We start from the raw sequence: 24080 nt of genomic DNA on the forward strand, positions 1-24080 counted from the left end.
CTTAATAACCATTTCTGCTCCGCGGCAGTTTTATATTAGCGCATATGCTAACAGAAGTGTGCTAAATTATGGGTCACATTAAAATCAGGCAAATTGTTTTCTATTGTTTTCTATGCCCCCCCCCCACTCCTCGGTGTGACACTGCACACTTACGTCCCCCTCCCCTCCTTGAAGACACGCAAAGGCAACTATGTGGAAACATGGATTACCCAGAGATATGCATGTGTATAATATACATCTATCTATCTGTCCATCTATCTATATACCGTAGGAAATTCAGAAGTGGACCTGAGAGCAGCTCAGTGCCTACGAAACCAAACTGGGAGGGGTTGCTAGTGAAGGCTGGGTTTCCATTGGCTGCACGCACTTGCCGTGGCGCGGGGGTATCTCTAATCATATTCGGCATGTTTTGCACAAGAAATGTCAGCCAGAAAGGGCTATCTGCTCTCTTCGCCAAATTATTCCACAACAATGGCATGCTCCGAGAGCCCGGCTGCAAACTCTTTTTTGGTGGACTCCTTGATCAGCTCAGCCTCAGGCAGAGGGGAAGGAGGAGGAGGTGGTGGTGGTGGTGGTGGAGGAGGAGGAGGAGGAGGCAACGGTGGCGGAGTTGGAGGAGGAGGAGGCGGCAGCGGTGGCTACTATCCCAACAACAGCGGTGTCTACCTGCCGCAGACGTCCGATCTGTCCTATGGATTGCAAAGCTACGGACTATTCCCCGTCCTGAGCAAACGCAATGAAGGTCCGCCTCAAAGCGCGGCCCCCGCGTCTCACACCTACATGTCAGGGATGGAAGTCTGGCTAGATCCCCCGAGGTCCTGCCGCCTGGAAGACCCCGAAAGCCCGCAGGCGACCTCGTGCTCCTTTGCTCCCAGCATTAAAGAAGAGAACTCCTACTGCCTCTATGACTCCGACAAAGGCCCCAAAGAGGCGACGGCCACCGACTTGACGACTTTCCCAAGACTAACCTCAGAGGTCTGCTCCATGAACAACGTGACCGCGGGGGTGCCTGTCCCAGGCTACTTCCGCCTGTCTCAAGCTTATGGCACCGCCAAGAGCAGCAGCAGCAGTAACAGCAGCGGCGGCGGGAGCTACCACAGCAACCATCACCCTCATCACCCCCACCACCCACCGGGGCAAATGGTGGTGGTGGCTTCCCAGTTCTCCCCCCAACCTCAAGTGCGCTTCGAGACTCCTCCAACTTTGCCTCCGGCGGTCCCACCCCCAGATCCAGGGAGAAAAGAGGGCGAAGAATCTTCCTCACCCAGCACCTTGGCTTGTGATTCTCAAAGGGGGGAGGAAGAAGGTCAGGCTTCTTCTTCGGCCGCAGAAGACCTCTCCCCGGCCCCTTCAGAGAGCATCAAGCCCTCCCCAGAGAAGGACACCTTAGGTAAGCACAAATGCGCCCCCAAGCCAGTAGAGATTAGCCCAGAACCATAAACCCCGAGCCCGCCAAAGTGATCACTCCACCGGCAGCGGCAAAGAGAACGCCGCTTAGATTGACCTGCTGAACTTACATTCCTATTTGGGCACTGGGATGCAGTAAAAAACAACAACCCAAAATGCATTGATGCTTACCCCTTCCAGTTGATAAGCCTTTATGCATTGACCGTGGGCAGAACCGTGAGGCACTATTCTGCCCTTCCTCGCTCAAAGTGAAGCAGAGGTGTTTGAAGAGATAACAGAGATGTTTGTAAACCATCCAAAGTAAGCAAGAGGCCAGCGCCAATAAATACACCCATTAACAGGCTAAGTTCTAGTTTACGATCCTGCTGAATGCCTTTTTAAAAAAAGAAGGGAAGCCAGCAGCTGGGTTGAAATTCTCCTATGATAAAGCACTATCAAATTTGGCTGCAGATTGCCCAGCTAATGTCCTTCAACACATAACAAGGCTGCTAGGATGAATGTGCTCAGGGCCATCGAAATGAACGGGAGCTGTGCAGAGCACCGCAGGTGCCCCTACTCGGCACCCATTCATTTCAATCGGGGCTTCGCAGGAGAAGGCTCTGGCGTTCTGTGTCCTTTCGAAATAAAATAAATAAATGTATAGTTCCGCAGAACAGGACTTTTTAGTTTCTGGCCACTCACAATTCTGAGACTAAAATGAATGAAGCTTGGGTTGGTGGGGGTTAGTGGGGACAGAAAGAGTGATAGGAAATGCTCTGTGTCTTCAGCTATTTGCATACATGTATAGAGAGCCATTCTGTGTATGCTTTTAAATGTTAGGGAGTTATCTATCCCGCCACTATTGGTGTGTGGGGAGCCATCTCACCATGTAAAATAAATTAATATATAACATACATCCTGGGCTCTATGCATGCTACACGAACTATATCCCTTTGGATTTAAGGAGTCTGACTCCCAAGTAAGTGCATATGGGGTTGCAGCCATGCAGCGTAATCCTATGCATGTTTAACTGGGATGCAAGTCACACTGCTCTGCACTGAGTTTCGTCTGCAGTCAGTGCCAAAATATTGTCGTTTTAATTGGCTATTAGATTTGGGCAGAAGGTTTCGACAAAAAAAGCCTGTTCGGAGCCATTTTGGATTTAGCAGCTCATTTATTATTCTTTTTCAAATATACTTCCAAGTCCTCTGGCTTCTTGCAAGACTTTTGGAAACAAAATAATAAATTAAATCCTAAGGAAAGGACAGGGTGCCACTGTCAAAAGCACATCGGCGTCAACTGCAAAATGGAGCAGCTTGTTCAGACGAGCGATAGGAAGCAAAGTCATCAGCGTTTAATATTCTCGCAGGCTAGCATATAGTAGGCTGGAATAGGAGAGAGGCCCAGAAAGGAACTTTCCATGGACGTGATCCTTACCTTTAAACTCAGTAATAAGCACTGAAGCTGTCTCTCCCCCCCCCCCCCCACGTTTCCTGGCCTCACCTGGTAATGTCCCTCTCTTGCTTTCTTAAAACTAGGCAATTCCAAAGGAGAGAATGCAGCCAACTGGCTAACCGCAAAAAGTGGCAGAAAGAAACGGTGCCCCTATACCAAGCACCAAACCCTCGAGCTGGAAAAGGAGTTTCTGTTCAATATGTACCTGACTCGTGAGCGTCGCCTAGAGATCAGTCGCACAGTCCACCTAACAGACAGACAAGTTAAAATCTGGTTTCAGAACCGCAGAATGAAACTGAAGAAAATGAACCGAGAGAATAGAATTCGGGAGCTCACAGCCGACTTTAATTTCTCCTGATGAACCTATACACGGATCTTTAAGGTTTAACGAGCCAGTACGAATTTTCCCCCTTTAGGCTTTAGCTACTTGCACCTGTACGGATTCGAACCTTTCGATTACCTTCTCGGCCTCTCCATCTCCTCTTTGTAATTGATCTTGTTGGGATAAAGCCATAATGATGCACACGCCGCCATATCTCGTATTACTCTTATTCATGCTCGGATTTTGAACGTCTGAAGCTGCGAAATAATATGTCCAGAGTACTACATACCGATTCTTTCGGTTCCCCTCCCCAAAACATTTTGAAAAACCTAACTGAAGGCAAATAGCATTCCCCCAATCCAATTATATAGATGGCTTCTGGGAACTAGATCGAATACCATTTTCAGTCATGTAAATCTGGCTGCATCGCTGCTTAATAGGGAAAATGTTTCATGAGTCTGCAGCTTATAGTAGGACACACACACACCAAACCGTTGTAGAAACAAAATTAAGCAAAGAAGCGAAGAGGGCAAGCTTGTTTGAGTCTCCAAATGTTTCATATTAGAGTTTTAAAAGTACCCATGAAATCGAGGGACCTCTTCCCTCTCTCCCTGCCTTGAAAGATAGGACAATTTTTATACTGCTTCTTGGTTAAATTATTACTCTGTGGCCCTAGGTAATGACTTAAGGTAGTTTTTGCTTTGGGGATGTTGGGTGACCGCTAATTATGCTTGACAAGCAGACGCAAAGGAGAAAGAGAGAGAGAAATCTCCCTTTCTTGTAAAACAGCAAACATTCTGCCCATTGTGTCCATGGAGAAGTGTGTTATTTTATGTACGTTGTCCACCAGAAGGGTGTTCTGACTGTGAGACGGTGAGAAAGAAGATGTACTCCTATTTCCTTGATACTGTGAAGTTACATGCATTGCAAAGGTCAAGCGTGTAGTGCGGACAAAGAGAAGAAGAAAATAATCTATAAATACAGATAATACAAATATGTATAAATGTCTATTAATGTTATTAATATTATTAAAATGCCGATCCTGTTGAAAGCAAAGCATTCTATATCGTTATTCTAAATGTTAGTTCTAGTTCGATCTCGTTCTTACCTTAAATCGGAATAAATTAATATTGTAATGCTGCTGTGCTGGAACGAAAACAAAGCAGCAAAAACGGACAAGCTATTTATGTTCTCTGAAAAGAATAAAAAACATGGAATGAATCCGTTTTTTAAAAAAAACCAAACATATATATCTCGTTTTCTGACTGTTTATTCTCAGGTTCCTACTTTTAGATCTCCAAGAACTTTTACAACAGGAATAGTTTGCCCGAGCCCCCTGCAATTACTTTAGGAATCTATTTAAATATTACCTAGACGGTCGTAATTTGTCTGGGCCATATAGCAATGGTGCTGTAAGGTTTGTCGGCTTTTGTTCAGTTTTATGACTTGCTAGTATATCTGGATTGTTGCTGTCTTGGACGAGTGCTTTCAGTTGAGTGAGGAGCTGCATAGACAGAGGAAGCCAAGGGCTATTTCTTTGAGTGTTGAGGATGGCTGGAATTTTATTTTATTTTTAATTCGCCAGGATCATTACACACTATCCCGGTATACGCACTGAGCGGTTTTTCAACTCCAAAGGGAAATCCAGATGGCTCAAAAGCAATCGAAAAGGTGAGCACAAGAAAATTAGGGTCTTAAGTCGCCTCTCCTTCTCCGGATCGACCAGCCTTTCCGCCATGTTTCTCCCTTTCCTTTCCTACCTGGCTGCATGTGGATGTGTTTAGGGGAAAACATTGTCTTTAGGTTCTATATCACGGCATGTTTATTAACTCAAGAATCCAGCACAAAGGCAAGAGGAGGGGAGAGATTGGGGCGGGGGATGACGGAAGCCTGAATGGGCCATAGCCAATTCTTTCTTTCAGGACAGAGATAGACTTTGAACCCGGCATCCTGATAGTCTGTGGCTATTTACGAGGGACAATAATCGCTCGACTGCTATCGCCTGCCTCCCCACACACCCCTTTCTTTCTTTTCTTTTTTTAAGGGATGCATGAAGAATATTTCATGAAATATTCTAATCAGAAATGTTTCAATGAATTTCTTTTTAAAATAAATATTATAATGATGATGATGATGATGATGATGATCATAATAGTAATAATATTTCAAGCAAAGAATTGGGAGAGTTTTGCAGGGATGGCTATCGTTGTGAGGGGGGAAAGAGGAGGGAAAGGGGACTGCTGAAGTCACGTTGGTGCTTTTTATTTTTTATTTGATTTTTGTTTGCTTTTTTTGGCTTTGCTATGTTTTGTTTTGTTTTTGTTTAGCAAGATCCTTTGGCCTAAGGAAAGCGGCTATGGGGAGCCGGCTTAATTAGGAGGCTGAGAACTGGTCGGTGGTTTAGGTAGTTTCATGTTGTTGGGGCTGGAGCTCTCTCTCTCTCTACAGCACGAAACTGCCTTAATTACTTCAGTTTGTACTCATCAACCGGGTCTAATAAACGCGAGAGTTTAAAAAAAAAAAACACCCAACACAAAAGTGTCTTTAAGCACCGAGCACGAGATCTGGACAGCGGGCGCCCTCCCGTCCAGTCCCAAAGCCCTTGGGTCCTTAAGGGAGCCGCCTCGGCCCTCCACGCCTTCCACCCTTCCTCCAGCAAACGTTATGACCCAGGTGGAGGGGGCAAATAGGAAGGGGAAGGGAAGAGACCTTCCTGGTTACCTCCAGAGGGTCGGTTCACCAACCCGGGGGGATTCTTCGCGCAGATTTCCTTCAAGGTCAGGGCTGCTTTCCCTTATGAGAGTCTCCTCACTGTCTTGCTTAACAGGGACCGAGGAGTGGTTTGGGAGGGCTTGTTGTTTGTCAACGGCGGCGGCCGGGAAAGAGTCTAAGGCTTTTTCTATTGCACTGCAAAGCGGAGTCCTCTTTCACCGAGGCAAGAGAATCGGTAGCGGCGCCCCCCCGCCCTCCCCCCGCACAACTTCCTCGAACCTCGTCCTCTCTCCTCCTTATTTTGAGTTGTCTTGCCTTATTGCACGCGCGGGCGCGCTCACGCAGCCGCGCACCCCCACACCCGAAGCTCTCCCTCCTCCCCCTTTTCGTACAGTGATGGCATTCAGAATCCCCCTCTTTGCTCTCCCCCAAAACTGCCAGGGCCCTTCCAGTGCTGTGTAGGCACAAATGAGCCTTTGCAAAGAGAGGCGAAAGTGTGGCGGGCGGGGGTGGCGAGACATAGATATAAAATGGGCGAAAACCCCACGTTTTCTCCGAGGGCGCACAAGGCCTCGGTTACGATCATTATTGGAGTGTGTCCGGGCGCCAGCATTCCAGTGAGGCGGAATAAGCAACAGCGACCTCGCTTGGGCTGCAGGCTGCTTTGTGCCACCGCTTTGCCTTTTATGTACAGCAGCCCCGGGGAGAGAGGCGAAGGAGCTGCAGCGGCGGCGCCCTGCTCGCTTCAGATGCACACACTGTGTTTCCCGCGAGTGTAAATGAACAAGACCTCTCTTCTGGCGCGGCGGGGGTGGGGCACGGCCGGGCGTCGGAATATCCTGCCCGGCTAGTGGGGCTCGGAGTGTTGCGCATCCCTCCCAGAGGAGAAGTCAAGGGATTAAAAAGTGGGACCCGGATGGGCTTCGTGGGTCCGACTCTGTCCTTGCTGGAAAGAGGCTGCCTCAGCTGTGGCTGCACAATCTAAATGGGGAGGCCACAAGCGAGTGTTGTTTGCCCAGAACTTATGTATTCGATCTGTGTGTGTGTGTGTGTGCGCGCGCGCGCACACACACACACACACAGAGAGAGATCTGGAGGCGGAAAATGTGAATGTCGTGCGAATACACAAAGGAAACATTGGCACATACTAGACCCACTCAGAACGGTCGTATTTGTGCATACACCGTCCATGCTGCCCTGGAATTATTCATTTTATTAACTCTTTTAAAACACACACACACACACACACACACACACACACACACACTTCAAGGTCGCTGCACACACACATCTATCTATCTATCTATCTATCTATCTATCTATCTATCTATCTATCTATCTTCTAGATCGATACAAAGTATGACCTTCTGAGGAATATCTATCCGAATCCTTTTGACACGTTTGAAGTAAGGTTTGCCCATGTCAGTGTGCCTAAGAGCATGGTCTCTTAAGATTACATTATACGCGTATTTATTGGGATATATGTTCTACTAGGCAAATGGGATTTTATTCCTTTTAGGAATGAGCTTACTGGTTAGGTCAGGATCTGTGTAAAACCAAACAAACACAGAATGAGAATTTTACTTCTCTTTGATTCTTCTGCTGGGTAGATCCAAATACTTAATCTAAATGTGTTTTAAAAACTGTGCAGTTGCGGCTTTGGCCACATTTAAGCAGGACGAAATTTTATTTATATGAATCCACTTGCAGGAACATGCTATATATGAGTCACTGTATACCAGCTGTTTCTGTTTAAAGGCAGAAGTCCTTACACACTCACTTGGAAGTAGGACCCAAATACACAGGATAATATGTTCAGGATAAGGACTGAAGTCTAGGAAGCCGCATTATTTAACGCTGGGACCCCAAGTATATTTCTCTGAAAAAAAAAATAATTTCAGTGGGATTTACTTTCAAGAATGCATGTTTAGAACCTCAGCTTCAGTCTTCAGATAGCGCTTCTTGTAGTTTAATATTGTGATACTTATTATATGGAAATTGTGTGTGTGTGTATTCAAAAAAGTTTATTAGTGAAAATAAATCTCTGCGTAAAAGAAAGAAAAAGGTTTAGGATATCCTATTAAGGGCGGTACATTGGCCAGTTGCAATTATTTTGCATAAAATGCACCCCATATTATTTGTTTGCAGTTGTTTATTCTCAGAAATTTTAGGCATCCATTGGGTGTTTATTTTTATTTTTATTTTAGAGTAAATGGAGCCCCATTTTTCTAATTCACCTTTCGGGCGGCTAATCAGAAATGAAAGGACACTACAGTTTCCGAAACTTGAAATGTAATAAAAACATTTAGGAATCCTGCTGTTAAGATTATTTTTCTCCTTTCAGGAGGAAGGAAGTTCTGCCCACATATTTCACAACAGCTGACTCTCGATTTTAAACAAAAATGACGTAAGACTTCCGTCTTTCCAGGAAAGAAACAGAGTATTATTATTTATTTATAATTGTTATTTCTCCTGTTGCGGATGTGTCACTACAGCTAAAGTTTAGCTATTATTCTGTAAGAAGACCTTTTCCCTGCATTTTAAAGTGATTTTTATTTGGAAGGAAAAATCCCTCGAAATCTTTCCTGTTTAGAGTTGTGAAATAGTAATTGTTTCTCGTAATCTCAAGACCTCATGTCAGAAAAGAACTGCTCACTCATTTAAAATTTTCTCGAGATTTAGCTATGGGAGAGATATGAAAGAAGAAAAGAACGCTGACGCGATGTAAAACTAATGAGAAACATATTTGTTGCGTGCAGAATATTCACACATGAATTTAATTACCAAGCGGTTCCCTACTATTTGGAAGTCTCCAGACTGAACGTCTTAAAAATAGGAGTGGGGGAGGGATTTAAAAAAACCCAATAAAATAAAATAAAATAAATTGAGCGGCTTGCAGAAATTGTATTCGCCTCTTCCCCTACTTTGGGGCTGCAGTTCTTTTCAGAAAACAAAAGAATAAGAAGCAGAGGTATGCTCCGCAGCAGATAATTAACTCAAATGTCATATATATTCCTCGTTTAGTCATTACTTTAATTCACAACACTGGACTTGATCTGAGGGCCGCATCACCTTTTTGTTTTTCCAGAAGTCTGTAACCCTCCGCTTCGTTCCAGTGCTCCAGTGCTGTTCACAAAAATCTTGGAAGGTGTCCGAAAGTAAATAACTATTTTACACATACAATCGGATTGCTCAGAAAAGCGATCCGGCAGTAGAATCCTGTGCAGGAGTTAGCCGGGAAGCAGGGAGGAAGCAGCCTCTTTCTCCTATTGCTTCCATGCATACTAAGGAATTAATCCCCTGGAAAAAATACTCACCACATACCCACACCACCACACACACACACCCCACTCCGCCATGGCTGGGCTTTATGCATGCTAGACAGAAAGTGTAGTTACACTTCAGGGAGAACTAAGGCTAAATGCAGTCCGAAGGAATCAGTGGGCATGGGCTCTTCTTGCAGTCAACTTGATCGAGGGGGTTGTTCGCTTTATTTATTCGGCAAAAGACCATACTCTATCCCTTCTCTCTGGCTGGTCTCTCTCTCTCTCTCTCTCTCTTTTAAGCGCTTGTCCATGTGCAGGAGGCACCCGCCCCTACACCCCAGAAGATTTCCCTGAAAATATCCCAATGTTAGAGTTGCATGATGATATATATGTATATCTACATTAAAAACGACGACACCTTTCGGATCAGGTCGTGACCTCCCACACCTGCAGTCTGGCGGGTATTCGGGGTACGATTTAAAGGCGTCAGTGAATCCTGGAGTTGCTAAGGTTATTTCTTGGCGTGGGAGAGGGTGGCTGGCGTGGAGAGAGATTCCTAATCCGTCTGGCGGCGTGAGCGTGGTGGGGTCAGTCCTGAGTAAGTCCTCCTGGTCTGTGTGGTTCTGACCACTCCGGGATCGAGGTGCCTATAAAGATGCAAATTTCCATATCGATTCGAAATCTCCCTCGGTTCCTCTCCTCTGGTGTGCCAAAAGGGAAGGCAGATGAGATTCCTCTTAGGAGGGAGCTTTGTGTCGGATCTGACTTTCCCCTGCCAGCTCCAGTTAGCTCTGAACTCAAGAGCACAGTATTATTTACAGTGAGATCCCAAACTAAACGCAATAGGTATAATTTAACCTTTCCAGGCACTCGTAAATTTTTTACTGCTGTGAAACACAGCGATGCAAATGAATAGGCTCGTAGTTCCTGGCTTAATAACAACCCCGTGGCTTCCGAAACAATAACTCCTTATGAAATATAATAAATATATATTTAAATACAGAGTATGCCGCCAATTTTATTTTGCTTTAAAAAAAAATTGCTTCAGTTATTTTATCATTTTATGTGAAGGTCTCCGATCACAAGAAGGGTAGCCTGCATTTTTGTTGTGCTACTTCGTGTGTGTGTGTAAGAGAGAGGAACCATTGATGGGATGATTAATTATGATATAAAATAGTCCGCTTTAAAAGGGTGGCCCTACCCCAAAATCTGATCTTTTAATCTCATTTGGCTACAATTAAAACAAACTTTGTCCTATAACTCGCCTATCCCTTTGCATAAAAACATATGGCTTTGCTATAAAAATGATGACTGGAAAACACTGACCCATTAATAGCCTGCGGACTGATTTATACTTTATTGTTCTGCTGCCCGGCCACGTGACAGGCAGCAGCCAATGGGCGCGCAGGAAGCTTCCAACTTATTAGGTGACTGTACTTCTTGGTAAGGACCAAGTTGTTACATGAAATCTGCAGTTTCATAATTTCACCAGGTCTTGCCTCTCCTTGGCTGGGCTGGGCTGGGCTTGCATGGCGATGTCTTCGTCGGGGACCCTCAGCAATTACTACGTGGACTCCTTCCTCCTCCACGAGAGCGAGGAGCTGGTGCAGTCCCGCTATGCCTCCGCTTCCCTGGGCCAGCCGGCCAGGCAGGCAGCCCTCAGCGAGCACCCCGACTTCAGCCCCTGCAGCTTCCAGTCGAAAACCTCCGTCTTCAGCGCCTCCTGGAACGCCGTGCACCCGCCGAGCGCTAACAATGTGCCCGCCGCCGTGTACCACCCCTACGTGCACCACCAGGCACCAATGGCAGCGCCCGACGGCAGGTACATGCGCTCGTGGCTGGAGCCTATGCCGGGCTCCTTGTCCTTTCCCGGCTTGCCCGCCAGCCGGCATTACGGCATTAAACCTGAACCGCTCCCGGCCAGGCGCGGGGACTGTACCACCTTTGACACGCACGCACTCTCTCTGACTGACTATGCTTGTGGTTCTCCTCCAGCTGATAGGGATAAGCAAGCCAACGAGGGCGCCTTCCCGGAAAACAATGGGGAAAGCGAGGCAAACGGAGACAAGCCCCAGCTGGACCCAAGTAAGTGTGCCCGTCTCTCCTGGCAGGTTGCTGTCCTTGGCGGAGCCGGGAGGGGGACCCGCTTGCCCGGATGGCTTGCCAAGCACGGGCCATCTGGAGCTATGCGGCACTGGCCGGGGGCTTCTCCCATGGCCGTGGGACACGAAGGCTTGCCTCTCCAAGCCAACCGCCCGGAATGGTGGGGATCAGGGGCAGAGGGGGTGTTTGCCTAAGCCTTCCTAGCCGGCAGCAGCCTGGGTGGGTGTGTTTCTCAGCGTTAGCACGCAAGCAGTCCAGAAGGACCACCCGACCCCCACCCCCAACACTTTTCTCTGACACACTATGCTGGGGTGTGTGTGTGTTACTCCACTGTTTTCCTATGTACATGCTGGAGCTATAAAGCTACATAGGGAAGAACAGGGCGGGGGAGGGAGGGAGGGAGGGGAGGGGGGAGGGGGCGAGAATCCTGAATAGTACAAGTTGCTTTGGAGCGGGGAGAAAAACCACAACGCTGGGATGTAAATCTGATCCCTTTGTGACGAAGAGTTTTGCTAGGGAGAGCCCAGAAGGACAACGCGAGGGGGTTGGGTTTCTTCCCAACTTCAGGACTCTTCGATCTTGGTATATTCTTTTGTGGTGTGCACCGTTGCTTGTGTTTCCTTGAAGGGCCGGATCAATATGCAGGCACACATTCTTGCAAATCGGGGTCAGAAGCAAGCCAGGCTCCTAATGAACGTGTGCCTGTGGGAGAGGGCGTGGGTGTGTTTCCTTCTCTCCTTGGTAGCTTCCAGTGGTGACAGAAACGAAGGTCAGAATCAAAAGCGGAAACATTTCCAATGACACTGTATTCTCAGGGGTCGTCCAGCCGCATTCCCCCCCCCCCCGCGGCCTGGAGGGAGAGAGAGAAACCGGGGTTGGGCTGAGAGGTGGGAGAGGCTGTCTGGGAAATTGCATTCTGTACCGGCAATATGAAGGGGGAGAGGACGTGGCCGGTGGGGTTTTACTGCGAGTAATTCTACGTGAGCGCTCCCTGTGATGGTTGGGAGGCCATTGTGTCTGCCCCATCCTGTGTGTCTGTCCCAATGAAAAGAACATCGTAAACCACCAATATCAGGGTACCTATCTGCTTCAAAAGGAAGTGAGGGGGGGAAGCACGCCAAAATGAGGCCATAGTAGTGTAGGACCTTTTAACATTCTTGCTATGGGATCCCTTGCCTTCTCCCTAAAGCTCTGGCTCTGTTTCCCTGCAGATAACCCTGCTGCGAACTGGTTACACGCCAGATCCACTCGGAAAAAGCGATGCCCTTACACCAAGCACCAAACACTGGAACTGGAGAAGGAGTTTTTGTTCAACATGTATCTCACCAGGGACCGACGGTATGAAGTGGCCAGGCTCCTGAATTTAACAGAGAGACAAGTGAAAATCTGGTTTCAGAACCGGAGGATGAAAATGAAGAAAATCAACAAGGACCGAGCGAAGGACGAATGATGCTCGGGCCCAGGTCCCCCATGTTTTCAACCCCCCCCCAAACGCCATGCAACCCAGTCCCCCATCACACCGCGAGACTCTGTCCAGGCCTTGTGCATTTGGTTTGTCCTTGCCAAGTCAGCTCTTGAATGTACCTCGCCAGCGTGCAGGGAGATGGCTCTGCGCCGGTGCTAGTCAGGAGGTACCCTGGTTTTCGATTTTCTAATCATAGGGAAGACAAGGAGGGGCATTAGCGTGCAAAGTTGATGTGTTGGCTTGCCTAAATCTACCTGTCCTGAAAGAAAAAGAAAGAAAGAAAGAAAGAAAGAAAGAAAGAAAGAAACTACCTTTTTAATGCACAACTCTTTACGGACTGTATAGGTTAGTCGAAGTAGTTAATTTTATTTGCTCGTCTTTGCGCGGCAGAGAGAGGTCTGCTCTAATACTTGAACACTGTGTTTTATTGTGGTAATTATATTTGTGACTCGATTTTTGTGCTTGGGTGCTGTACCAGATGTGATTGTGTAAGCTAGGATTCAATTTGAACTCAGGTTGTTTATTATAAAAAATTGCATAGAGTATAGCTCTGTAGTGTGAGGAGTCTTTTTTCTGTATCTTTAGACAGTGAACCTTGGACTGTACCGGGAGAAATCTCTCTCTCTCTCTCTCTTTCTCTCCTCCCACTCTCTCACACACTCTTTCTCTTTCTCTCTCTTTCCCAACTTTTAAAAATAATTTTTTTAAAAAATGTTCTGGGTTAGGAAACGACTCATGGACCCCCCAATTCCTTTGAAGCAAGTAATTTTAGTATGCACACTTGATCTATCTATCTATATATATAGTACAGTCTTCGTCAGTTGTATATATATATATATAATCTATATATTAAAGAAGAAGAAGAAAACCTTAATAATCAGGCTAGCTTGAATATTGTTTTTGCACCCGTGAGCAGTTTTCAGATATCGGAGCTATACCTATATGTGAAAAAGGTAACTACCTATGGTTTACGTTTTAATTTTAATCAAATAATTTGATTCTTATTGTAATGAAGTTTAATTTTATTGATAATAAATTATACTCTCTAAAAAAATCTACCTTTGGTTTTGTAGATTTGTATCGATTATTAAAAAATAAAACGTCCTGGAAGTTATGTTTATGCAGACGCTACACTGTATATTTTGCAAGAGTTACCTCATGGCCTACTGACCAAATAGTTGTGTCCAAAATGATATTTAACTTTTTGCTAAATAAAATATATATTGATTCTTTAATATTTTGTGCTGTTTTAAGATTATTAAGAGGGCTCAGTTCCACCAAACCCTGCCCAGATATGGCATTCACCATGGAGAGCATTCATGATCCTAACCCAGATTCAGATAGCTACTCAAAAGCCCCATTTATTTTAATGAGGATTACTTCCAAGCAATGTCATGAGGGATATATGAGTGGACTCTTATACCAGATAGTAGGGCTGGCTTCCTTCGCCTAACATAAAGGATGTTACAGACCAATAATGATACAGTTGTCAATATTCCAAACAAACTATAGAGGGTTATATATTCTGTGTCCTCAAAGTTATTTAAAATGCTCACATGGACCCCCGCCCCAAGCAAAGGTTTTTAAACCGCCAGGCCCAAATATTGAAGATCTTGTAAAAAGAAAGCCATTTATTTATTTATTTATTTATTTAACATTTTCCTATACGGCCCCAAACTCACTTCTCTGGGTGGTTTACAACAAGAAATTTAGCTAGCTCGTTTAATGTTCACCTCTCCTATGAAACCAAATAGGCTTCCAGAGGAGAAAAATACATAGAGAAAACCCATCGGTATGAAATGTAATCCTTCATATAGAAAGCATCCCCACTGTAAAAGCCTTCCAGTTGCTTTCTTTGATTCCAGTGTCTTCTTGCCAGCAACATAAACCTTTATAAACTACCTTAATACAACTAAAGATGGATGCTATCAAACAGCCTTGGGCATCATACTGTTCACATTATTTCTATTCTTATTTTAGTACGGTATACATAATTAGACTAAACTTAGAAAATGGGTAACAACTAACCTTTCTTAAAAGAAATAGGGAGTTTGAGGAATATTTCTATTATTAACCATTTGTTTGGGGTGGAAGGTTTGATTTAATTTTAAGCTGATGCAAAGAATTCGACTGAGCTGGCAGTGAGTCCTGCTTCTGGCAGACTTCTTCCTGTTCAGGCCAAAACAAGACCAAGCCGAGCAGAATTCTTCAGAAGTCAAAACAGAGCTCTTTTGCAGCGGTGTAGACTTAATGCCTTGGCTGACTTTAAAAGCAAAAAACAAGCCCCGCACACTTCCAGCGAACAAGTCGGCTGAAGATTCTGTTAGAAAAACTCAGAGCCATACAGTGCAATAAAAGAAAATGAGGGCTGTAACCGTTTATGGGGTGTAAAATGCTGCAGGGTGAAAGACAGGAACGTTCACTATTTAAAACTTGGTAAAAAAAAAGTTCGAATGTCCAGGGAGGAATGGAATGAGACTTCTTTTTTTCTTTGTTCTTTTTGGTGCCCCTTCTTAATTTTTTTTTTTTTAAAGGAAAGGAATATTTGGTAAAATGTGTTTAATTAGCAAAGAGCAGAGCAGTTCGTGTCCCAGGAAAAGGGAAAAAAAAAAGGCTCTAATTGATGCCTGTTCCAGCGGTTTGGGATGTTGGGACGCCCTCTGTTGCTGCAGACAGTGGGAACTTCAAAGAATCAGCATTAGAAGTGCGTAATAAATGGCAGGTCTGCAAACTGTCTGGAATTCGCTCCTTAATGAGTTTACAACTGTCCAGCCACAATTAAGATTTTCTACAAAAGCCCTTTCATTTGTTTTGTCTGGCTGTTTTAGATAAAGCGGGTGTGCGGAAATAGCTCGTTTTTATTAGCCCCTTTCCTCTGAAATGTTGCCTGGAAGGAGAACATTTATCTTTAATGAATTTGCTTCTGGAACCTTTTCTATAATTGCTACTCCATGGCGAGGCAGATTATAGAAGCATTTGCAGTGGCTTGATATCTTGAGAGTTTCCTGTTCCTATTTTATGGGTTGCAATTACCAGGATTGATCAGCAGATGGCAGTGTTGTTCCATGCAAAGGAGAACGAATCGGCCATAAAGCCAATGGAAAGCTCCTAAAATGTCGACTTTCTAGGAGCATATGCTGATTCGAAACTACTGATCTGATTTTAACAAAGAACAAGAGCACTGATATATGAGCGCCCCATCATTGAAGTGAATACCTTAATGCTCAAATAAGCCATACAGTTAACCTTAAATTTAACAACTGGAACAATAAAGCTCACAGTTTGTATCTTTCTTTGTTTCTGTCATTACTTAGCAAAAAGTGATGTATTATTTATTGGCAACTTCAAGTTTCTCTGTGTGTGTGTGTGCCCATACAATGTGTCAATATAAATATGTATATATCTGCATATAATATGTGAAGATACTTAATATATTATATTAAATTTGACCTCAATAATAGCAGCACTAATTTTCTTAGTCAGGAATGGGTCAATATAAAAGATCATAGGTGTGTGTCATACATTTAAAAACAATTGCTTGCTAATACAAGCAAAACTACTGAGATTTTTCTCTAGCATTTCAAGCTATAATGAAATACAAATAGATTTGGTTTAAGTCACATATTTTTCATTCCATTGACTAACTGATATGCATACCTGAATGCATATATATGTAAATATCATATAAGCACATTCACTTACAAAATAAACATTTATATTAACCCATTTGCAGCTAAGTAAGAAAAAGAAAAGCCTTTCTTCCTCTTACTGAGGTCACATGAGCAGTTTCATAGCGTGCCATCTATGCGTCCTAGGAGAATGCTTGGAACGATTATTTAAGGGTTGCAGAATTGTTAAGAAATCGTCTCTGTAAGAATCACAAACAGGTAGTCGTGTTTACAATTTATTTAAAAATTCACGATCACTTTATTATGACTAAGCAGTGTAGTTGAGCTTCCCAGATGGGAGGATTCTGTACATTGGTTGGCCCTGAGAAAGGTATCCTCTTTTTGAATCTATGAATCCCTACATGCGATCTTCTTCAGTTTTTAGCCACATTATTGTGCAGGAATCTCTCTTTGTACAGTGCCATACCTGAGGCTCTCTACGATGGAGTGGAAAGGCTGGAAACTTTAATTTGAAGATTATTTACCGGCCTCTGAAATCCTTCAGCAGATGTCTTTGCTGCAGTTAAAGGCTCCGCTTGCTTTCTAAGTAATTTCGACTCTGTGGGACCCGTTTTAATTAGATTATGCAGATGCTAACAGTCTGATACACCACAGGATTAAGACGTCTGTACAAATTCATTCTGTAACTCTTCCTGTCCTTTATTTACGATTTCTCTGATCAAAAATTAGGACCGCTTCCTTTTGGCTTTGTTAGCTCCGTTCATTGCAATGTGACACAATCAACATAACACACACCCCGAAGGAGGATGCACTGAACTAATATTGGTCAGAAACAAGTCTTCAAAAGGCTGCAAATGTGTGAAAATTAAGGAGTCGAGAAAAATAATACTTTTAAGAATTACATCTTTTCACCAAACAGAATTTTTAGTAATCAAATGGATGTTCGACCTATCGAAGCTAATATGTAATGGTTAAAGGTATTAAACTTTAATTCTATAATAAAAAATCCAGGAGGAAGGGGACCTCCATCCAATAACATTTTTCTTAAACGGATGGGGATGTATATAAATGTTACATATATCCCTAGTGGAAAATGGAATTTATGTGATCAGATTACCTCTCATAATAGAATTTTAATGTAATTCTTGCTATCGAGTGTATGCTTTTAATAAGGGTTGATATGTGAGCCCCAGTCAATTCGCCCACATTGAAGTGCAAATACCTTCAAGGTAAGTAATGTGTAGAGTATTGAATTGAATAGTCGAAGGCAAACTAAGCAGAAGGAAAAACCCTAAAACACCATAGTAAGAACCGAGTTCCAATTACAGAATAATCTTGCTGGATAGCTCAACACACCGTGAGCAGAATCACTCCATTGCTTAGAAATTGTTCGTACGATTTATTTGTTTCCCCCCCTCTTTACAAGTCAAGATTTACTTAGAAAGTAGAAAAGGAACGTTCATCTCCCAGTCCCAGGTTAGAGTTTTAAAAATGGATTTCAGTTCCAAATTATGGTTATTTTGATAGAAAGAAGCGAATAAAGCGTCTCTACACAGCCAACAGCTGAAAATTTCCGCATCCATGTACCTTTGTCAAAAAGGCAGAAAATGGAAAGGGTCTATTTGATTATGGAACCGGAAAGCTTGACGTCTTTCCGAGCTCAGTGCGGAGGGAAATTCGTTTATGGAAGATTAGACGGGCGTCTTCTTATACAATGCCCGAGTTCTCTTTGGTGCAGGCAATGGGACCTTCTTGTGAAATCTTCCTAAGGGCCCCAAGAGGTGACTTTAGGAAAACATGATCCTAAAAAGAAAACTCCTCTATGGCTTCCCATCAGAACTGGTAAACAAATAGGTTCTATAACCGACGTGCTGCTGGATCTTGCAGGAAGGAACCAGAGAGGGAGACCTCGGCCTAAAAGCCGGTCTCACTTCTCCGGGTGCCCTTAAAGACTCATCTGTAAAATTCTGTCTTGTCTTATCAATACCCAAGTCTAGACTGCTGGTTCTGGTTGCTGCTGCTTTTTCTTGTCGCTGGCTATGTTGTCACCAGAGGGCCAATTTATTGGTCTAATGCTGTCTAATCCAGGCTCTTTGATCTCCGTCCTCTTGCAGGTTTGCTTGGCCTTCCTTCCACTTCTCAGGCCATCTTATTTCTCCCCGGAGATTTTTTTAAAAAAAAATTTTAAGGGTTGTTTGGGATGTTGCGGGGGAGGGATTAGACCTCCCCCCACACACTTCTTTCCCTTCTTCCTTGGCTTTTGACAGCCATCTTTGCGAGCGGACCAGTCTTGCGGAGAGTCGAGCCAGGAAGCGTCTGTCGACATAACCAGGTTGTTTGTTCCCGACTAGTACCGGGGGAAAGCACGACGGTGTGGCTGGCCCGAGGCGCTGCCCGGCCCGAGTCAAGGAACCGACTTCCATCCGCTTATCAGATTTATTTATTCCCAAGGGGGCCAGGCTCCAGAGGCTTTGCAGTGGGGCCGCAGGGAGCCCACTGACCCAACATGCACCCTCTCAAGGATCCGTGCGAAATATCTGTCAGGCCCAATTTTAACTGGTGGGAACTTCTTTGTACACACAGGATAGCAAACTCTATAATTTAAAGGGAGAATTTCCGGGGCAATCCCATTGTCCTCCCTTCCAGTTTATGATGTGCAATATAGCAGGGCAGTAAAAGCTGTCTTTACCAAAACTCCCTGTCTGAGGGAAGGAAACGCGTTTTACGATCCGTTTAAAGGAAGGGGTCCGGCGCAACATCCTCAATGGGGAGCAAGCAGTCTTATTGCTGGGTGGAGGCAGCGCGTTTAGAATTCACGGAGACTTATCCGCGATCCAGGCTGGGGGGAATATGCCAACGCCATCAGCATCGAACATGGAGGTATGTCTTAGTGGGAGGCGGGCTGGCGAAGCAATGATCCAAAATGGATCCGGGCGCTCATCCCTCAGTCCAGGATCTACCGATATTGAAAGGTGCTGAAAGTCAGTTTATGATTACTTCCCCCTTACGCCTATGTTAAAAAATATTGAGGGTCGTCATGGTGATAGGACGAAACTATCGTGCCATTGGACAGGACAGATCCGCGACTAGAGGCTTTACCTTTCTGCTAATAACAATTTAAAGAATGCCTTGATCTGGATTGGGCAAAGAGGCAAAATCAGACACAGGCTTTTGAGCTGCTATATGAGAAGAGTTGAAAGAGACCTCTAGGTCTGCTTGGAGAATGTTAGTCATCCTCAGCCCCCCACCCCACTTTGGAGGCAAAACAGTTTGCAAAAGAGGGCGGGGAGTGAAAAGGCATTTCTTTGCTAAATCTTCATTCATCTCGCCCAAAGCGATTAGCTGAGTACATTACGTCAATATCTCAATAAATCTGTTAACAAATTAAGAAACGTCTCATATAAATATTTCACTGTTTCCTTTCCTGCCGAAACACACACACACACACATACACAGAGACATCCCATGGTTTTGGTTTGCTGGAGGAGTATATGTATGAGTGATTTTGTTTTTTTGCCATTGTGTGTGTGTGTTATGGCAATTTCTCTTCCACCCTTCATCCCGCCCCCCGCCCCTCACCCCCTTGTTTCAGAATATGGAAGAGCCGAAAGGCTGAGGGAAGAAACGGGACAACCAGCAAGCCGCGCAAAATAGGCTCAGACGTTGGAGGAGACACAGAATTGGGATGGTGGTTTGTTCTGAAACGGACAGAAAACACAACTGGATGGGAGAAGAAAAGAGAGGAGCAGAACAGAAGCGATTTCCCCCCTTCTTTTAAAAAAGAGAGAGAGAGCAGAAAAAAGAGAGGGAGGGAGGGAGGGAAGGAGGGAGGGAGAGAGAGAGAAGAAGGAAAGGAAAGGAAAGGAAAGGAAAGAGAGAGCGCTTTATCTTTCAAGGCAATGAGCTGAAGTTTCCTAATATTGAAATCCTCCCTCTCGGTTTGGGTGGCTGGCGGCGCTTTAGGCGGACGGTCTCCCAAACCCTCGGCCGCGGGACAGCCCTTCCCAGCAAAGAAGCCTCCCTTGCCTTTGAATGTGCTAGCCATAGATTTGATCCTCTTCCCCTTCCATTATAGGCGCTTGTGAGCCTCCCTGATCTATACCACCTGTGATGCAGGAGGAGATTGGCGGACGGGGTCATATGACTGGTCACGTGGTGGAGACAGCTCAGTCCAAAAGAAAATGGGGTTTGGTGTAAATCTGGGGGTGTAATGTTATCATATATCACGCTACCTCGTAAAACCGACACCGAAGCCTACCGGACAACAAATCACAGGTCAAAATTATGAGTTCTTCGTATTATGTGAACGCTCTTTTTAGCAAATATACGACGGGGGCTGCTTCTCTTTTCCAAAATGCAGAGCCTACGTCTTGCTCCTTTGCTACCAACTCCCCGAGAAGCGGCTATGGACCGGGCGCTAGCGCGTTCACCTCCTCCATGCCTGGCTTGTACAATGTGAACAGTACCATATATCAAAGCCCGTTCTCTTCCGGATACAGCCTGGGCTCAGATGCCTACAACCTGCATTGTTCCTCTTTTGATCAGAACATTCCCGTCCTCTGCAGTGACTTAACCAAAGCCAGCTGTGAGAAAGCGGAGGAAAACAACCTGCACAGCCAGGCTGAGAGTAATTTCCGGATATACCCCTGGATGAGGTCTTCAGGTATGGGGAAGGGGGGAAGCCCAGGGCGGGGGGGGGGGGGCGGCGAACTTCCAGCGATCGCAGGCAGGCGAGCAAGAGGAGCCATGTGCAAACTTGCACCCAAAGAGTGCGCTTGCCTCTCTGCTTTTAATTAGAGCAGAGGCGCCATTGCGCAGAAAGCCCGTGGCATTGTATGTAAATGAGTCTCATAAAACTTTTTATTGCCCAATTAATGGGTGCTAGCCTCGTAAATTTATTTAACTCCACTTCGCTATGGGATTGGAGCGCTGGGTGGATTTTTGGTCGGGTCGACATGGGGGAGGGAGGCGGAGGTGCCCGGACAGGGCCACATGGGGAAGGGGGTCCTCACTCACTCCTCCTCTCGCGTAGTGGCAGGAAAGTGATCCTGGGTGGGAAGGGGAAGAGGTGTTTGGCCGGCGGGGGAAGAGAGGAAATGTGCAGAGCGGTTCTGGAAAGTGTGTGTGTGGAGGGGGAGAGACCCATACCCAGCAGCTTTTTATCAAACTTCGACGGGGTGAAAACGTGCGATTTCCCTTTATTTGTGTGCGTATGTGCTTGTTTCCCCCCAGAAAGCTTGGGTCAGTTATGCAGAGGCAGAAAATGAGCGATGGGAACCTGCATATCCCATTTATTGTCTGGGACAAGAGGAGAAGGCGGGCTTTTTTAAACCGAGCCCTGGGTTCCCAGGGAGTCTGGAATGTGTGGGGCTGCAGCTTCCCCAGTTCCTCCTCAGGCACCTTTCCGCTCCCTCTGCCACAAATAAAAAATAGTGGGTTGAGAGCAAAGATTCCCCCCCCACCCCGCGTTCCAACCTCCAATGCCTTTGCTTGAGGGAGTTTGACACAAATTCAGGCTGCAGTTTTAAACCTAAGGAGCAGGAAACGAGCCTGGCACGGCAGTCAATGCGACTGACTTCTGAGGAGGAGACGTGTTTTAGACGGGGCTGTGAAGTGCCCCTCTGAGCTGTGTGTTCTGTCTGGCAGGAATGCCCTTTGTTAGGCATTCGGGGGCAGCGACAGACTCGACCCCCCCCCCCCCGCCCTTCGCTGGCCGTCTGCAAACAGAGCGCCCGGGAGCGCCTCTTATTCCTGGCCCTCTAACTTTGGCGGCTCCTCTCCCTCTCTCCCGCCCCCATTCAGGTCCCGATCGGAAGCGAGGGCGCCAGACCTACACCCGCTACCAGACCCTGGAACTGGAGAAAGAGTTCCACTTCAACCGCTATCTGACCCGCCGGCGGAGGATAGAGATCGCCCACGCCCTGTGCCTGACCGAGAGGCAGATCAAGATCTGGTTTCAGAACCGACGCATGAAATGGAAGAAAGAGCATAAAGAAGAAAGCCCCGCCGCCGGCACCAACGCGGCCGCCAACGACAGCACCTCAGCAGCAGCCTCTGTGGAGAAAGTGGAAGAGGAGGAGGAGGAGGAAGAGGAGGAGGAGGAAGCCGCGGAGTGAGCCCGGCCGCGCTCCCTTGCCCCAGCCAGCTCGCCTAGTGTGTATGCACGTGACAGTTGTAAACGCGCTCCTGAAACCATCCTCATCATAAATACAAGGCCCTCCTAATGACCATTTTCACTCGTGGGCTGGGGTGGGGGGCAGTGATCTCTTGAGTTCTCCACCTGCATCCCCAGAACATCCCAGGTCACGCTCTGTGAAAACTAGGAGTGACTTGTCACTATAGACCACCCGGACCAGCTTGGTTTGGGTCGCCCAAGCCTCTTCTTGTGTTTGTTACCTTATTATTGTTGTTTTAATTTTCACTGTTGTTTGTGACTGAAAGGGGGGGAAAATCGTTGCCTGCACATGTGGGGGTAGAAGAAGCCCCAGATAAGTTAACTTCCAAACTACCTGACTGTATTGGTCCCAATCAGTCCCTCCTAAGGCATACGTGCATTAGGTTCTCATTCAAACTACCTAATTTATACTGAAAATCTATGTACTTCCAATTGTTGGGTTTTTTGTTTTAATTACCTTGGGGGGGGGAGAAATCCTGAGGGGGGGATGGAAACCACTACACTCAAGAGCAGTGATTTGTACTACCTATTTTCAAAACTACCTATGATCTAGCTCCGCCTACCTATCTTCAAAACTATACTGTATTTTATTAACTAAACAGGAAGGATAACCATGCCAGTGTGACTTTGCTATAGGACCTGTCGCGTAGAAAAGAAGGCTTAAAAAACAACAACATGCCTTCATCGCTCTGCTATAGAATTTGGTGCCGATATATTGTCGAGTATAATTTAAAGGGTTTGGTTTTTTTGAAATAATAATAATAATAATATATTTATTCCCAGGCCATTATTACGTGAAAACCATATGCTGCAATATAAGCTTTCTTCTTAAGTCTTCGCTAGTTCGAATTTAAAGAGGTTAACTCCTCGCCAGGATTGTACAAAGCGGTTTCATCTCTTCTTTTTTGTACTGCGCTCTCGATGGCCGAGTAGATGTTTCGTTGTAATTTCTATGTAATTCATTCCTCTTGATGCAACTGAAAAATAATTTCAAAAAACCTTTAAGAAGTGAATTTAAGTCTCGGTCATGTATCTACTTCTCAAACACCTTTCTTCCCATAGTCCTGATACGTAAATGTGTTAGATACCAAACCGCGTGAACAGAGAACAAATCTTGTATATTGGAACACAACTTTGGCCGTTTCTATTGTTTTGGAACTCATTTATAAGATGCTATATCATAAGCTGGGAAGTCTGTACTTAATTGGGTAACTTTGTAGCATGATGCAATGTTTAAAAAATCTATATAAAAAAATTAGCCTTGAGAGTTTGGACTAAACTTTATTCATAAATTGTATGTTACAATGTGTTTTTCAGTGTGTTCATTGTGAACATTGAGGTATTCCGTGTTAAAAAAAATCTGGGAATGGAGGTGGGAAGTGTGTGTGAATTATCTTCGGAAGTGCTTTTATGTATCGCCCACATTCAATGTGTTTTATGTTACACAGAAATAAAAATGCTTGTTGACAATGAATCATCTTTCTTTATTAGGGTATGTGGGGGCACACACGCACACACACACAAATACAAAGCTTTGGTGTCAATACATAACATTCCTCTGCAATAT

At 45.2% G+C, this 24080-nt stretch overlaps 3 protein-coding genes across 5 annotated transcripts; all 3 read left to right on the forward strand.

Moving 5' to 3' along the window:
- Positions 1 to 420: 420 nt before the first annotated feature.
- On the forward strand, positions 421 to 4213 carry HOXA10 (homeobox A10). 2 transcript variants are annotated; one of them, XM_053258894.1, is made up of 3 exons: positions 421 to 571; positions 617 to 1390; positions 2925 to 4213. In XM_053258894.1, exons 1-3 carry the CDS (start codon positions 421 to 423, stop codon positions 3197 to 3199), a joined length of 1200 nt encoding a protein of 399 aa, XP_053114869.1. In that variant the 3' UTR covers positions 3200 to 4213. The 2 variants fall into 2 exon arrangements, with proteins under 2 accessions (XP_053114869.1, XP_053114867.1); XM_053258892.1 differs by having other exon boundaries at positions 421 to 1390.
- Positions 4214 to 9666: 5453 nt separating this feature from the next.
- Positions 9667 to 13944, forward strand: HOXA9 (homeobox A9). Of its 2 annotated transcripts, XM_053259580.1 has the most exons (3): positions 9667 to 9739; positions 10634 to 11226; positions 12456 to 13944. In XM_053259580.1, exons 2-3 carry the CDS (start codon positions 10671 to 10673, stop codon positions 12692 to 12694), a joined length of 795 nt encoding a protein of 264 aa, XP_053115555.1. In that variant the 5' UTR covers positions 9667 to 9739; positions 10634 to 10670; the 3' UTR covers positions 12695 to 13944. The 2 variants fall into 2 exon arrangements, with proteins under 2 accessions (XP_053115555.1, XP_053115554.1); XM_053259579.1 differs by lacking the exon at positions 9667 to 9739 and having other exon boundaries at positions 10526 to 11226.
- A 6589-nt stretch (positions 13945 to 20533) lies between these two features.
- Positions 20534 to 23987, forward strand: HOXA7 (homeobox A7). The gene is given in 3 exon segments (XM_053259583.1): positions 20534 to 20612; positions 20615 to 21001; positions 22141 to 23987. Coding segments are annotated over 3 exon segments (765 nt in total). The 5' UTR covers positions 20534 to 20548; the 3' UTR covers positions 22455 to 23987.
- Positions 23988 to 24080: the final 93 nt, after the last annotated feature.

This window comes from Hemicordylus capensis, chromosome 6, assembly GCF_027244095.1.
Source record: "Hemicordylus capensis ecotype Gifberg chromosome 6, rHemCap1.1.pri, whole genome shotgun sequence".
Classification (NCBI taxonomy): domain Eukaryota; kingdom Metazoa; phylum Chordata; class Lepidosauria; order Squamata; family Cordylidae; genus Hemicordylus; species Hemicordylus capensis.

What these genes read in the sequence shown, in the direction of transcription:
- HOXA10 (XM_053258892.1), top strand. Translation starts at nt 421, where the DNA reads ATGTCAGCCAGAAAGGGCTATCTGCTCTCTTCGCCAAATTATTCCACA. An exon ending in CCCAGAGAAGGACACCTTAG is followed by an intron (nt 1,391 to 2,924) that starts GTAAGCACAAAT and finishes TCTTAAAACTAG; the next exon opens with GCAATTCCAAAGGAGAGAAT.
- HOXA9 (XM_053259580.1), top strand. Translation starts at nt 10,671, where the DNA reads ATGGCGATGTCTTCGTCGGGGACCCTCAGCAATTACTACGTGGACTCC. An exon ending in CAAGCCCCAGCTGGACCCAA is followed by an intron (nt 11,227 to 12,455) that starts GTAAGTGTGCCC and finishes GTTTCCCTGCAG; the next exon opens with ATAACCCTGCTGCGAACTGG.